Raw genomic sequence first — 16,695 nt, forward strand, 5'->3', positions numbered from 1 at the left:
TCTGCCCCCACACACTTCCTGTGTCTATTTTTGTCATCTCATTTGGTCCCATTGACAGAATTGTGGTTGCCTGGCAGCTCCCATCCTCTCTCCATCCTTCCATCCATCCTCCTCTGTGCATCTCAGAACCCAGCTAGCACCAGTCTCCCCTGCCCTTTCTCTCAACACCCCCATGGAGCCTGTACTGATAGTACAGTCTGCCTGTGCTCTCTCCTTATAAGGGCAAAATGCATTGACAGGAGTGAGGCGAAGGGGGCTGTACCAGTGTAGACAGGCAGGTAGGGAGCATTGACTTGAACAAGAGAAGACAGAGGAAATGATGTGGACCTATAACAACAGAGGATGACAATGAACTGCATGGGGGAGGGAGACAGCATGTGCAGTTTTGACGTTTTTATTGACAAACATGGCACTCTTTCCAGTAGGGTTTTACAAATCTTAATCTTAATTTGATATTTTCCTCCATGTGAAAAGATAATCAACAATTCCAGTGGTTACTTTTAGAGGGCTTGACATTACCACCTAACAAAATCAATGTGATCTCACCTGACTGGTGGATTGCACCCAATATATTTGATTGGGTTAGGGTGAGGGCCTGGCTTTCTGCCTCTACAATCTCAAACTTGCGTCCTATTGTAAGATAAAGACACAATGCTGATTTTGATACCAAAATAATTAAACACATTACAATTTTTAGACAATACATTATAATTTTCATAAAAATTTATATTATGATGTGGTCTTAGATTAGTTCTGATATAGATTGAGACCATTGCAAATGTACTCAGTAAAGGTCCAATCTATCCTGTTCGGTAGCTATTTTTGATACTACTTTTAGCATCAGTTCGTTTCTGGCATCTGTACTTTAACGCATTATCTTATTTTTGTTCTTAAAACAGTTTACACTGAAAAATCACAATATTATGACACTTACAGTCAATTAACTATTCTATACCAATTTAACCTACCTATTAACCTCTGCATATTTGGGCCAGACTGGCAGGTTAGTTTAGCTGTAGTGTAGCCTCTCCCAGTCTCCCACAACAGTAGCCAGCCACCCTGTGGACAGTGGCTAGGTGCTAATTGGGGCCTTGTGAGCTTGTGAATGAAAGTGTCTGGCATGAATGAAGCTGAGAGAAACCCTGTGTGTTCCATGTGTGTTTGTTGTGCTCAACCTGCCACCTCCCTGCCCCCCTTCTGTGAGCTCACTGCATTCTGTCTCAATTTAGTTAAACACTGGGTCCTCTGGTGAAGCAATGACACCCTTTTGGGAATGATACATGCAAATCCAGTTAATCATAAGCGCTGTGTGTAGTGTGTAGTAGGTGCAAAGGGGAGGATTGAAACCATGATAAAGCTATGATGCTGTAAATGTGTCAGCCCTCCTAGCAGATGGGGAATAGTTTATTTTTTAAGTCTTCTCATGTTTTTTGCCTTATTATCTGTATTAAACATCCACTCATGGTAATCTCTCAAAGCCTGTAGGCAGTAACTTGTTTGCACTGAGTAATGTTCCCCTGGGGGCAGATCCAACGGATCAGCCTACATGGGAAGGTAAAAGGAATAAGAGATAACTGAGACAGAAATAACCACCTGATTGCAGATTGTTGGCTGTGTCAGGTTGTTGACATTTTTCTTTCAAGATATTTTCTTAAGTCAGCTATGTGATCTGTCGTCCTGATGCTGTTGGGTCTGATGCTGGTTATATAAAGAGTTGGAGGAAATAGGCAAAGGGACAGATGGAGTTTATGTAGTCAAGAAAGTTAAATGACAAGGTCTCTGTAGACTACAGTAATGTAAGAGTTTTTGTCATGACAAACTGTGACACTGTTTCTGTATTTGAATTTTGAGATTTTTGTAAAGGTGGACCACATTTTCTTGGGACATATACTGATTACACCTTACATATCACTGGTTATTACAAGCTATTAACATTTTGTTTATATAGACAAGTTTCCCCATACACAGCAGTGTAATTGTTTTCTGATAAATTTTTTTCAAATTAGAAACCACTTAAGTTTTTATGAAGACACATTTCTGTTTTGCATATCAACATGTCTAGACCTTTTCATTCCCTGTAGGCTGAGCTGATTAATTTTAATAAGGATCAACAATGCCTGATAATATAAATCATTATAGACCAGTGGAGGCACCCTCCCCAACCTCATGCTGTGTATGGGGCCAACAGCACAATACCAGTCTCCACAGGCTCTGCAGGCTGTATGGTTATGGAAATGAAACAGACAAAAGGACTGAAGAGTACACCTTTCTGCAGTATAACTTATTAGATTCACAAGGCATGTTCAGTTCAAGACCTAAATGAATATTTCAATTTCTAAATTTAACATTAGCCTGATAGCAAACTTGGGAGACCTACACAAATAATTTAGTTCACAATATAGTTGAATACTCAGATGAAGGAAATCAAGCTTGTACAAGAATGTCAGCTTCAAAGTGCTTCCTGAATGAAGTGTCAGCACGTATATAGAACTTCCTCAACACAAAGGGCATATTAATAGCAACTGAAACCTCTTCTTTATACAAACTTTAAGCACACACAGTGGTTGATCAGTAGATTATGAAGTGGCTTTGGGATTGAAACAAATAAATCATTTAAAATGAACGAAAGTACATCATAAACTATGTTACAATTTCTTGTTTCAATATAATTTCAGGGCCATGTAGAACCTATATGACAAATCATTGGCGCCATCTAGTGGAATATCATACTACACTGTAATATGACACATGCAAATGAAACACATTTATTGTTAAACGCAATTTTAAGACCACATTTAGACATCACTGTTGTAAATTGTCCATTTTGCTGGCAGTATCTTCTGATGTCTTTCAAATAAAAAAGTATACATATCCAAACATTACACTGACCAATAACATTCATCATAATATAAAATAAAAACATCAATATCTGTATTTTGTAGAATAATCTTTAGGAGAAACCACAAGACCTCTTCCTTTTCTCGCTCCTCTGTAAACGGTTTCTACAATGTCTATCATTTCTTGCTTGTCCTCCATTGTCCAGTTGATTTTGTTGTTGTTTCCAGTTCCTAGATCTATCATGATGTGCTTGTTCCTGCAACAAATGCAGTGATTTTAAATTAAATAATTATTAAGTAAAGATGGAATAATACAACTTTTTTATTACCTAAAAAAGAACATCACAGTGCAAGGATCATACAACTCGTACATCTTGTTAAAGTCTGGTACTTCTGTGATGTCGACCAGGTAGATCACTGCAAAATTCTTCACCTGTAAAAAACAAAAAGGACAGTTTTATATTGGCAAGCAGCCGCTTACAGTATCTTTTTAACCTGTGAAATATTGCTGCTGTAACAGAACGAATACCCTAAATCAAATAGGTGACTAAACTTGAAGGAAACTTCTGAATGAACAGGTCTATGTTATCAGAGTGTTTCGCCATTGAGGACACCCTCTGCTAATGCTACAGCCAAAATGGCTAGCTTCAATCCATAGCTATAGTTTATGATGCTAATAACAGTTAACCACCAAATACGCATCACTGTAACGTTACCTTTTCGGCGATGCTGTAAAGAACCTCATCCATCTTCATGCAAGTGGGGTCCCAGTCGTGACCAAAACGAATCACGAGAACTCGGTCTTCCTCCGATAAAATAGCTTGATCAACCTGCCATCCATTGTGAAGATGCGGCAACATATACGACATCTTGGCGTTGTTGTGTTTTCGAGCTTAAACAGATTGAAGGTATCATGTGTAAAACAATGGCAAATGTATTGTGCAGATAAAGCAAAAGTTAACCATTTAGTAGGGTCAATTATTTGTTTGCTAGCAAGACATTACGTTAACTTGTGGTATGCTAACGTTAGCCGAAGAAAATTCCAGAAAGGGCAATAACACTGGCGCATAGCGTTAATTTATCCGATATTACTAGAACAAATTGTTATAGGATCTTACCTTTCGGTGGTAGAAATTTAGTAGAATGCGATACTAGACTGTTAATTTTTGGTTAATAAGTGAACTGTGGGCAACTCGTTCGTTGTTGACCTCTTTGCAGTCGCATATATTGCGTCATGAAAGACGCGACCAAGTGGACACAACCCATGGATCCATGGATTTATTATGGACCATATTCATGGATCTCTATCATATTTCACAGTTCTATGGCATGGATCTATCAAAATAACACTCATGGATAACCATGGATAACATATGTCCAATGCAGCCATAACAATTAACTTTTATGCATAGAAATGATATCACATTATTTATTTATATTACAGCCATCCATCCATCCATCCATTTTCTTCCGCTTATCCGGGGCCGGGTCGCGGGGGCAGCAGCCTAAGCAGGGACTCCCAGACTTCCCTCACCCCAGACACGTCCTCCAGCTCCTCCGGGGGAACCCCGAGGCGTTCCCAGGCCAGCCGAGAGACATAGTCCCTCCAGCGTGTCCTGGGTCTTCCCCGGGGCCTCCTCCCGGCGGGACATGCCCGGAACACCTCCCGAGGGAGGCGCCCCGGGGGTCATCCGGAACAGATGCCCGAGCCACTTCAGCTGGCTCCTCTCGACGTGGAGGAGCAGCGGCTCTACTCCGAGCTCCTTCCGCGTGACTGAGCTCCTCACCCTATCTCTAAGGGCAGTTATCAGTTATATTACACTTGTATCATTATATTCAAAGTAGGCCTGTTGATTTTGATGGCCACTGTGATATTTTTCAAACATAAATGCAATTCCTGCAGGCCCAAATGATGCACAGTGTATCGATGGTTGCAAAATGCTTTATTTACCACTTTTAACACACATCACTGTTTGTGTCTAAATTCCAAAATATCTTTATCTCATAGCCTGTAGCCTGTATGCTAATGATTCAATTATTTGGTTTCCAGTCTTATAGTTTGTTTATTTAATGAGACGGGGACAGTGCACATTTATAAGCTATGGTTATTAGTCAAACATTGCCAAGTGAGCAATGTTATGCTTATGTTTAAATATTTCGTAGTAGAATGTGTAGTCTTGGCAGACCAAGGTAGCCATTTCTGCAAAATTCCTTAATGGTTTGAAAATGTCCTTTAAATTTTATTTCTTCATATTTTGTATTTATTAATTGCTATGATGTTAGGTGACTGGCTTTCTTATTGACGTTTTTAAACAAACGTGAGTCACGCTCTTTTAGTAATGCATAGTCATGGTGAGTTTCCTTAAACTCAATTGAATTTATAATCACCAACAAAATAATACCAAACGTGCTGAAGGTTGTCTTTTGTAATGCTCATTTTTTAAAATTTACATTTACATTATTTATTATTTTTGTTTGTTTGTTTGTTTGCTTGTTTTTACAATAAAATACAATGCATTTGCAATGGTGATCTATAGTTCATGCAAGAGAAAAGTGGTTGAGCCAGTTCCTTGGCAGAGGGTGAAGTGAGGTGAATGAAAAATGCTGAGTCACTATGAGTAGTGAAGTCAGTCTACCACTGGGACTGTGCACAACGGAAAACAAAACAGTGAATGATACAGTAATGATTAAATGCAGTATTAAATTCACAGTTTAACAATAAATTGTGCAGTAACTTCATAATGTGTATAATTTAAATGCAAATAAAGCCCAGTTTTGGCAGTAGACCTAATAGTTGTGGCGTTATGTAACTACACGGTCTGTCTTAGTGATTACTCCGATAACAAAGAAGTGGGATGGTCATAGGATTTCACTCCACCAATCCGTATACAAAATGGCTCCTATAAAAAGCAGCAGACTTCCACACTCCAGGTTGAATTCAAGATTTCACTCAACATTCCCTCTGCTGCCTTTAAGAAAGACAGTTATTCTTAAACCATGGCCAAGGATATGACTTTGTACTGGGGCTCTGGTTCTCCCCCATGCTGGAGGGCTATGATTGCTCTGGAGGAGAAGGGTCTGCAAGGCTACCACAGCAAGTTGCTGTCTTTTGAGAAACAAGAGCACAAGGGACCAGAAGTTCTTAAACTTAATCCAAGGGGCCAGGTATGTTTTTAATTTATATTCTGTACCTAAACAAGTTTAGCATTAATTTTCTGCATCTAGGCAAACGTTTTTAAATCTGTACTTTTTTCTAGTTTCCTGCTTTTCAACATGGAAAAATAATTGTAAATGAATCATTTGCCATCTGCGAGTATTTGGAGGTAATTTAAACATTCAGTTCATAGTCAAAGTCTCTGAACTTTGCAACAATGGTCAACAGGAAATTGTGTTCATTTTGTGTGTGTGTGTGTGTGTGTGTGTGTGTTTTTTTTTTTAATGGTAACAGGACACATTTAAGGGCCAAGGAACTGCACTGGTACCGCAAGACCCAGTGGACAGAGCAATGATGAGGCAGCGGATGCATGAGGGGAATACACTCATGTCTAAATTTGGTACATTTCAAATTGTATTATTTTAAAACATTTACACAGCTTGAATAGAACATGGGGCAGGTCAGGTTACACAGGGCATTTGAGACCTTATGATCTCTGCTTTATGGCTTCACTATTACTGTATGACCCTGTGTGTTGGGACACAAAGCAGCTCTAGGCAGCTGTTTAGTTTTCAAAACCACAGAGTTGACTTCTTGCAGTCAGTGTCCTCAGAGACAGCCAGCACACTGCCAACCCTAATGATGTTGACTATTCAAAACAAGTGCCCTGCAAAAATGCATAGCATTTAAGTGACACAGTGCAGTCATGCTTTCCCTTAATTCCACAAAGAATCCCATGGGGAGCATGATCATGGACTTTTTTAAATCAAAGTTTGGATATTATGCAATACCCATCCAACTTTGGCAAAGGGAATGGGTCACCTTGAGCAAAATATTTTTTATAATATCGGCCAAGTACTTGTGACACACCACTTGTATTTTGGTCACTGTCTCATATTTTTTTTGCCAGTTCCAACTTAACAGTTTGACATGACAGTCCTGTTTTGTTTATTATATGTCAGTTTAATTATTACACCACACATGTACTCATTCTTTATTTTCTAAAACCTTTCCATTTTTAGGCTTATACTCACATACATTCATACTTAACCTTGATCCCACATGGTCTAGACAAAGAGGAGGTGTGTCCAATGTCTGCCATTTTTATAAACTTTGGGTGAGGTCATGGGTCAGACCATGTGGAGGGGAGAACTGTTTTGAAGGTCTGAGTTTCAATATTTGTCTTGAATTTAAGTTCATTTCAAACACACATTTATTGGGACTTAAAACTTACAGGATATGCAATGTGATTTGTTTTGCTACTAAAGTTTACTCCCAACACTTAGCACAGTAGACTTACCTTATGGCCGATTCCATCCACAGACTGAGTATAAAAGCAGAGTTTATTTTGAAGAGACTTCAGTGTAGTTGTGCATGTGGTCATTGTGTTAGGAGCCGCCTACTTCATCCACTGTGGCCAGCTTTCCTGCAGTACAATGATGTAAAGAATCTTGTGTATATTTTTTAAAATTTCCTTGTGTTTCAGTTGATGTTGCCTTCTACGTCTGGAGAATCCCAGAAGCTGAGAGAAATGAAGCAACCCTTAAAAGGAATAAAGAGGCTCTGACTGCTGAGGTCAAACTATGGGAGGGTTATTTGCAAAAGGTAAATTTCAAACCAAATTTATCCAGAGTCTCAAGATGGGTCACTTATTTCTCACAAGATGGTCTGAATAAAATGGGTGAACTGCAACAAAGATGCATATACACAAACCCCTTTTAATGTGCCTCTGACTACATTTTTGTTTTGAAGGGTAATGGGCACTACTTGGCTGGGAAGAGCTTTACATTGGCTGATGTGATTGTATTCCCTGTCGTTGCTATGCTCTTCCGCCTGGGGTAAGTATCCGGGTGAGTGTGGAGCTGATGCTTATCTAGTCACGCACACAAAGAATGTACTCAAATCTATCTTTTGTAGGTTGTCTGAAGAAAAATACCCCAAATTGGCTGGCTACTACAACCACCTAAAGACTCGTCCCAGCATTGAAAAGTCCTGGCCTCCAACCTGGAAGGAAACACCTGGCCAGCCATTGCTCAGCGATATCTAACTACTTGTGTCTCCAATTTGCACTTGTCTGCTTTGACATCATTGATGCACTACTTTGCTACTGTAAGCTAAAATAAAATTTTTCAAATGGTTACTTTTGCTAAATCAACTTCTTTACAATTGTGAATGAAATTTGAGTCTGAAAACAATATTTAAAATTATGAAACTAAATTTAATGACCTTTGAAAACTTTGTTGCTCTTTCTTAACTTGTAATGTGGTGAATGTAGAATAACATAAAACACTATTTTTTATCCTTCTTTAAAATGTGATGTGTAACTGGTAAACTGTGAAAAGTATTTGAGAGTCTTGTTGTTCTGACATAGACCACTAGATGGTCCTCTTGTTCCTTGTACATTATTGGAGATGGCTTAGGGCTGTAGACTTGAGTGCGATGTATACTGGGGACACTTAAAACAATACTCTGGTCATAGAGTGAACTCGGACACTTGAATGGATTTGAGGAGCTTTAATGTGATTTCTTGTATCTTTTCATCTGTCCGTCTGATAATCTATCCTTTCATCTGGTTATAACATTTGAATCATATTACGAACTAAAATTATACACACATATACCGTATGCTTTGAATAACTATTAAGAGTTTACATCAACAATCACCCAAAATATGTAAATTAATCAAGTTAATTAGTATCAGAACATGAAATAACTATCAAAGAAACAAATATTTACAAACCCACCTTTATCATAGACGCAGAAGCTACAGCAGTTGAGCAGTTGAGTTATTATTTTAATAGATCCATAAGTTGAGCTCGAAGTTACAGCGTTACCATGGTGCTCCCAAGGACTCCTGAGCTGTCTAAGGATGCCTAAACTAAATAAACATTACTGAAATAACAGTTATCCTGGGGAATTTATAACATACATAACCCTACAAATTCTTAGATCAAAGATCTTGGCAGACAGAACAGATTAGAGATGTGACGATGCATGAATTGGTCCTCAAGGTTTATGACTCAAGTTGAGCAAGCTGTGCATTTATTTTTAGAGCTCACAAGAAAAACATGCTACTATAGAGCCTAAAACGAAAATACACTTTCTATAGGTCTATGTTACATACACTGTAGTCCCCATCATTACAAATATTTGAAGATGTTTCTGAATCAATAAATGGAGAATATCCTGAATAAAACCTAACCAAACCAGCATAATTCAATTTTGAATTAAATGTTATTTTGGATGTTCAAACACTGAACTCTACAATCATTTAATAGTCATTACAGCACTCATAACCCCACTCCTGACACTCTCTAAAATCAAAAATTGCCCTGCCATGGACCTTGATAACTAAAGCTTTTTATTAAAGAAATTAATCCTCTTATGGAACAGAATTAGTTTCCTCTCATTCAGTTTCACTGCAAAACAGTTCTTAACCAATACATTTCTAGTGTGTAGATCTGATTATGTAATCACAATTCAACAGATATGTGCAGAAAAGACAATTTGTTTTTTTTCACGGACTACAATTTATACAGTTTACAAATATTAAAACATTCACCCAAATGATATATCATCAATAGAGACAGATTAGATTCAATTTAAAATACCTAACGGCATTTGTAATGAAGTTATTGACGTTTCATTGATATTTTAGGTCAAAAGTTGCTGGCTGATTTAAAGTAAACATGCCCTTTGATCATAAGATCAGCCTAATCATAAACTCAGGTTGAGGCCAGTGTTGCAGCAGAAGTGGTGAGGAGAGCTAGTGGAGACAACATGAGAAGATTCTTTGTCTTTGTGTCACTGCTCTGCCTATGTGGACACTCCTCAAGTCAAGGTATTTTACAGTGTGCAGTGTAATAATGTTAAGTAACCTAAGGTATTTTTGTGAAAAAATAACAAACCTTTTTTTCTCTCAATCAGAGTGTCACCAAGAGCTTCTGGAGAATGTGGATTTTCCAGGAACAGACATTGAGTTTGTCTACTCTCCAGATGTGAACCATTGTCAGCAGATGTGTACTCAGCACCCCTCCTGCCTCTTCTTTACGTTTCTCCGTGCAGACTGGACAAGAGATAACAGGGAGGTCAAACTTCAATAATCTTAAGATTTCTGGTCAACACACATTGTAGTTCAATGAGAAGCTATTAGAAAGTATTTGATGTTGACATGAAACAATTCACTTAGATGGAGGCATGACTCTTACCTTCAAACAGACAAAAATGGATGTGTCGGATGTGTGAATGAAAATGGTTGTTGTTCCATATATGGAAGCAAATCCTATGGCTTTAGGTTATTAGGAGATTTGGTTACCTGTTTAATTTATTAAATCCAAGTTGACACTTTTTTGGTCAAGTAATCATAAAAAATTACACTATAGCCCTAACAAAAACATAATTTTAATCTTAAACAGACATTTTTACTGTTACTTGAAGAAGACCTCCTCTGGACAGCCTAGTGTCCAGACACCTCTTCTGGGAGTGACCTCTGGGTATTCCCTCAAACCCTGCCCTGAACATCAAGGTAAACATGATAGTTTTAAAAATGTTAAATTGTTTGTTATAGTGCTGCCTTCTAACTTTGTTGTCCCAGCTCCATGTTTTGATCAAACATACTCTAACTTGGACTTTCCTGGGGCTGACTATCGCGTTCTCTTCACCACTGACTATGAGGAGTGTCAGAGAGCTTGCACACAGGATCCTGGCTGCCAGTTTTTCACATGGGCAAACAGCCTTTTTTCAAATGAGAAAATAAGGTACATACAAGCACAGCAGAATGATGCACCCTTCTCAGAATGCACCCTTCTCAATGAGTTACGTGAAGAGAATGTTAGATTCGTGTGTGTTTTCAGGTACAAATGTCATCTGAAGTTCAGCTGGACAGTTCCATTGACACCTATTGTGGAAAAAAAGAGTGGTGTGGTATCTGGCTTTTCTCACAATGCACTGATAGACACAAGTCAGAATTTCTTCAAAGGTACATTATATTATAAAACTGTATTTCATATAAATCATTAAGTTACTTTCAAGTTTGTTTTCAACAGAATGCCAGACCAAATATTTCTTCAATGCTGACATACCTGGAAATGACCTTTTGAGGATGCCTGCTGCTTCTCCTGAACACTGTCAAATACTGTGCACCACTCACCCATCCTGTACTTACTTCTCCTTTGAAAGGTAATGGCCCAATATCACATTCATAACTATAAGTGTAAGTATATATATATATATATATATATATATATATATATATATATATATATATATATATATATATATATATATATATATATATATCAGGTCCTCTACCAGAGGCCTGGGAGCCTGAGAGTTCTGCACAGGATCTTTGCTGTTCCTGAAGAGTTGTAGCAACTCTTCCAGTTTGGGGGTTACAGCCCCGAGTGCTCCGATCACCACAGGCACCACTGATGCCTTTACTTTCCAGGCTCTCTCCAGCTCCTCCTTGAGCCCCTGGTATTTCTCTAGTTTTTTCGTGTTCCTTTTTCCTGATATTACTATCCCTTGGTATTGCAATGTCCACCACCACGGCTCTGCTGTTTCTTATCCACCACCACTACGTCTGGTTGGTTCACCATCACCAACCTGTCAGTCTGTATCTGGAAGTCCCACAGGATCTTGGCTCGGTCATTCTCCATAATCTTTGGAGGTGTTTCCCACCTTGATCCTGGGGTCTCCAGCCCGTACTCTGCACAGATGTTTCTGTATACTATGCCCGCCACTTGGTTATGTCGTAATATATGCATGTGTTTGTGTGTGTGTGTGTGTGTGTGTGTGTGGTGGGTGGGTGTGTGTGTGCTCCTCACCTTCCACGGTGGTTTGTCTCTCTCCCTCTCATCCAACTCATGTTCTCTACCAAAGGCCTGGGAGCTTGAGAGTTCTGCGCAGTATCTTTGCTGTTCCTAGTACCACTTTTCTGGACTGAAATATCTATTGTTTTTCCTGGTATCTGCTGTAGCCACTCCTTCAGTTTGGGGGATTACAGTTTTGGGGTTACAGTCCCGAGTGCTCCGGACACCACTGATGTCTTCACTTTCCAGGCCTTCTCCAGCTATTCCTTGAGCCCCTGGTATTTCTCTAGTTTTTCGTGTTCCTTTTTCCTTATATTGGCATCGCTTGGGATTGCAATGTCCACCACCACGGCTTTGTTCTGTTGCTTATCCACCACTACTAAGTCTGGCTAGTTCGCCATCACCATCCTGTCAGTCTGTATCTGGAAGGTCCACAGGATCTTGACTCGGTCATTCTCCACAACCTTTGGAGGTGTTTCTCACCTTGATCCTGGGGTCTCCAGCCCGTACTCTGCACAGATGTTTCTGTACACTATGCCCGCCACTTGTTTATGTCAATCCATGTATGCTTTCCCTGCCAGCATCTTACACCCTGCAGTTATGTGCTGGACTGTCTCAGGAGCCTCTTTGCACAGCCTACACTGTGGGTCTTAATTTGGTGTGGTAGATTTGAACCTCTACTGCTCAGGTGCTCAAGACCTGCTCCTGTGCAGCCAGGAAGAGAGCCTCTGTGCTGTCCTTCAAACCAGCCCTCTCAAGACATTGGTAGGACTTCTTGATATCAGCCACTTCAGTTATGTTCCGGTGGTACGCCCCATGTAGGGGCTTGTCCTGCCATGATGGTCCCTCCAGCACCTCTTCCTCTGGACCCCACTGTCTGACACATTCTCTGAGCACGTCATCTGTCGGGCCTTGTCCTTGATGTACTCAAGGAGCTTGAATGTTTCATCCTGGACAGTGGTTCCCACACTCACTAGTCCTCGGCCTCCTTCTTTTGGGTTCGTGTACAGTCTCAAGGTGCTGGATTTGGGATGGAACCCTCCATGCATGGTCAGGAGCTTTTGTATCTTAACATCAGTTGTCTGTATCTCCTCCTTTGGCCAGCTTATGATTCCTGTTGGGTATCTGATCACTGGCAGGGTGTAGCTGTGTATTGCCTGGGCCTTGCTCTTGCCATTGAGCTGGCTTCTTAGGACTTGTCTCACTTGTTGCAGGTATTTGGCCGTAGCTGCTTTCCTTGTTGCCTCTTCATGGTTGCCATTTGCTTGTGGGATACCAAGGTACTTGTAACTGTCCTCAGTGTCTGCTATTGTTCCCTCTGGGAGTGTAACCCCCTCTGTGTGGACTACCTTCCCTCTCTTTGTCACCATCCTACTACATTTCTCAAGCCCAAATGACATTCCAATGTCTGCGCTGTAGATTCTGGTGGTGTGGATCAGTGAGTTGATGTCTCGCTCGCTCTTAACGTACAGCTTGATATCATCCATGTAGAGGAGGTGACTGATGGTGACCCCGTTTCTGATTCGGTATCCATAGACAGTGTGGTCGATGATTTGGCAGAGGGGGTTCAGACTTATGCAAAACAGCAGAGGAGACAGTGTGTCTCCTTGGTATATGCCACATTTGATAGACACTTGTGCAAGTGGCTTCCCTTTGGCTTTAAGGTTGGTCTTCCACAACTGCATCGAGTTTGCAATGAACGCCCTTAGAGTCCTGTTGATATTGTACAACTCCAAACACTCAGTGATCCATGTGTGTGCCACTGAGTCATAGGCTTTCTTGTAATCAATCCAGGCAGCACACAGTTTGGTCTGACGGGTTCTGTAGTCATGGGCAAATGTTCAGTCAATCAGGAGTTGGTGTTTGGCTCTCCTGGTGTTTTTGCCGATGCCCTTCTGTGCTGTGCTCATGTATTGATTCATATGCCTGCTTATCTTAGCCTGCAAAAGTGTATGCTCAATAGCAGGGTAATAACACCAGAGCAGACCTACCAAGGCTGGAGACTGAATGGAACTGGAAAGGCATATCTGAGAGGGAGGCATCACATAACACCGATGCACCGTGACTGGTGAATCTGAGGGAAGACCACAGCAACTTCCCTAAACAGAATCCAGTCACCATCACAGTGGCAGACATCCAGGAAAGAGTCTCAGGTATGAAAAACTGGACCGCACCAGGCCCTGACATGATCCATGCATCCTGGCTAAAGAGGCTCACTGCCCTCCACGAGCGCCTGGCAGCACAAATGAACCAGCTGCTAAAGGATGGGACTCACCCTTAATGGCTAATCCAAGGGCATACAATCCTGAACCTGAAGGATCCCTCAAAGGGTACAGTCCCATCCAACTTTCCTTTTTCCAAAACCTGTCTCTGCACAACATGGAAACTCATGTCAGGCATCATTGCTGCTAAGATAACCGGGCACATAAATTAACGCATGAGCACAGTACAGAAAGGCATTGACAAAAACACCAGGGGAGTCAAATACCAACTCCTGGTTCACCAAACCGTCTCCCCTGACTGCAGAACCTGTCAGACCAAACTGTGCAGTGCCTGGATTGATTGAATCAGAAACAGGGCCACCATCAGTCACCTCCTCTACATGGATGACATCAAGCTTTACGCTAAGAGTGAGCGAGACATCGACTCACTGATCCACACCACAAGGATCTACAGCACAGACATTGGAATGTCATTCGGGCTTGAGAAATGTAGCAGGATGGTGACAAAGAGAGGGAAGGTAGTCCACACAGAGGGGGTTTCACTCCCAGAGGGAACAATAACAGACGTTGAGGACAGCTACAAGTACCTTGGTATCCCACAAGCAAATGGCAACCGTGAAGAGGCAACAAGGAAAGCAGCTATGGCCAAATACCTGCAAAGAGTGAGACAAGTCCTAAGAAGTCAGCACAATGGCAAGAAAAAGGCCCAAGCAATAAACAGCTACACCCTGCCAGTGATCAGATACCCAGCAAGAATCATAAGCTGTCCAAAGGAGGAGATACAGACCACAGATGTTAAGACACAAAAGATCCTGTCAATGCTTGGAGGGTTCCATCCCAAATCCAGCACCCTGAAACTGTGCACAAGCCGGAAGGAAGGAGGCCGAGGACTAGTGAGTGTGGGAACCACTGTCCAGGATTAAACATCAAGGAGTACATCAAGGACAAGGCCCGACAGATGAGATGCTCAGAGAATGTGTCAGACAGTGGCGTCCAGAGGAAGAGGTGCTGGAGGGACCATCATGGCAGGACAAGCCCCTACATGGGGTGTGCCACCGAAACATAACTGAAGTGGCTAATATCGAGAACTCCTACTAATGGCTTGAGAGGGCTGGTTTGAAGGACAGCGCAGAGGCTCTCATCCTGGCTGCTCAGGAGCAGGCCCTGGGCACGCGAGCAATAGAGCCCCAGATCTACCACACCAGAAGAGCACTCGGGGCTGTAACCTCCAAACTGGAAGAGTGGCTACAGCAGATACAAGGAAAAACAACGGACATCTCAGTCCAGAAAAGTGCAGTACTGGGAACAGCAAAAATACTGTGCACCGTGGAAGGTGGGGAGCACATTTTTATTTTATATATATGTATATATGTGTGTGTGTGTATGTATGTATGTATGTATGTGTGTGTGTATATATATATATATATATATATATATATATATATATATATATATATATATATATATATATATATATATATATATATATATATATATATATATATATATATTCAAGCACCACATGTTACTTGAAGAACAATCCCAATGAGATGGTGACCTTTGTTAAAGCTGGAGTAACATCTGGACTGCCTTCACGTTTTTGTCAACCAGACATGAGTATGACATACAATACAATTTCCTACCATTTATTATTATAGTAATGTATTCACTTATTTGTATTTGATTTCTCATTTTGGACAGACTGGCTAACAGTGACTCATGAAGGGACCGATTTCCGAGCCTCTGACATGCGATTTGTTCTGCTGGACAATGCGGAAAGCTGTCAGAGAGCATGCAATGATGACTCCAACTGCCAGTTTTTTACCTATGTCAATGAGAACTTCTTTGACAGCGTGTATTGGTAATGTCATATAAATTAACATTAAAAAGATAATTAATAATTTGGCAAAATATTTTTTTTCTTCCAGGGGGCGGTGCTATCTGAAGCGTGTCATCAATGTTCCTGCTCCACTCAAAGTAACCAAATTGGCTAATGTGGTGTCTGGGTTTGCTTTGAGAAGATGTAGTAGTCACACTGTTTGAAAGAAGTCAAGTTGTTTAAATAAACAAAAGTTTTTTTGACTAAAGTCATGAAAACTATTCCACTACCACTTTCCTTCTGATTATATCATTAACAAAATATTTTTATGGATTTATTAGGTGTTTTACATAGTATATGAAGATCTCTTAAACTGAGCAGCAGACAGTGGGTGATCTGGCTCAAATTTATTTAGGTTATTTGGCCTGTCATGATAATTACTATAGTGACTTATCGTTCAATAAATGGTAGAACAGTCATTTTTTTCTTTGGACTAGTGCGCAGTGTTATTTTCCTGATCTACAATAAATTTTGGGCTTGAGTAGATTTGAATAAATAACTTCTATGACTCATTATTTGATACTTATGTCTGCTTTCTGCTTTTTATTTTCAGCTCATTATATATATATATTTTTTTTTAATGAGAGAATTTTAGATGTGTTGGGATAGCGCTTAAGTAATATAATCAATATAGAGTATATCATTTGAAAAGTGAAAGGTCCCCAAAGCTGAAATCCATGAATACATTTTTAAACCACACCTCAAAATTCATTACTAAATGAGTAGACAAAGTACATCCAAAATATTTTAGGTTAAATTTCATACTTCATACCAACAATAGGCTTCCCCTCTG

General features: G+C 40.3%; 3 protein-coding genes across 3 annotated transcripts; 2 read left to right on the plus strand and 1 right to left on the minus strand.

Annotated features, from left to right (window-relative positions):
* Window positions 1–2,749: 2,749 nt before the first annotated feature.
* On the minus strand, window positions 2,750–4,114 carry txnl4a (thioredoxin-like 4A). Its single transcript, XM_020932750.2, has 4 exons — window positions 3,956–4,114; window positions 3,554–3,729; window positions 3,167–3,270; window positions 2,750–3,094 (listed from the first exon to the last, which is right to left on the minus strand). Exons 2-4 carry the CDS (start codon window positions 3,704–3,706, stop codon window positions 2,923–2,925), a joined length of 429 nt encoding a protein of 142 aa, XP_020788409.1. The 5' UTR covers window positions 3,707–3,729; window positions 3,956–4,114; the 3' UTR covers window positions 2,750–2,922.
* Window positions 4,115–5,761: 1,647 nt separating this feature from the next.
* On the plus strand, window positions 5,762–8,131 carry LOC110167232 (glutathione S-transferase A-like). Its single transcript, XM_020932558.2, has 6 exons — window positions 5,762–6,002; window positions 6,095–6,160; window positions 6,286–6,391; window positions 7,478–7,596; window positions 7,744–7,829; window positions 7,909–8,131. The coding sequence occupies exons 1-6, from the start codon at window positions 5,835–5,837 to the stop codon at window positions 8,036–8,038; spliced, it is 675 nt and encodes a 224-aa protein (XP_020788217.1). The 5' UTR covers window positions 5,762–5,834; the 3' UTR covers window positions 8,039–8,131.
* Window positions 8,132–8,271: 140 nt separating this feature from the next.
* Window positions 8,272–16,417, plus strand: LOC110167400 (coagulation factor XI-like). Its single transcript, XM_020932743.2, has 9 exons — window positions 8,272–9,832; window positions 9,919–10,070; window positions 10,402–10,516; window positions 10,586–10,748; window positions 10,845–10,969; window positions 11,037–11,169; window positions 15,540–15,640; window positions 15,725–15,884; window positions 15,952–16,417. Exons 1-9 carry the CDS (start codon window positions 9,772–9,774, stop codon window positions 16,064–16,066), a joined length of 1,125 nt encoding a protein of 374 aa, XP_020788402.2. The 5' UTR covers window positions 8,272–9,771; the 3' UTR covers window positions 16,067–16,417.
* The last annotated feature ends 278 nt before the right edge of the window (window positions 16,418–16,695 follow it).

This window comes from Boleophthalmus pectinirostris, unplaced genomic scaffold, assembly GCF_026225935.1.
Source record: "Boleophthalmus pectinirostris isolate CB_2022bp ecotype Guang Dong unplaced genomic scaffold, ASM2622593v1 HiC_scaffold_21, whole genome shotgun sequence".
Classification (NCBI taxonomy): Eukaryota; Metazoa; Chordata; class Actinopteri; order Gobiiformes; family Gobiidae; genus Boleophthalmus; species Boleophthalmus pectinirostris.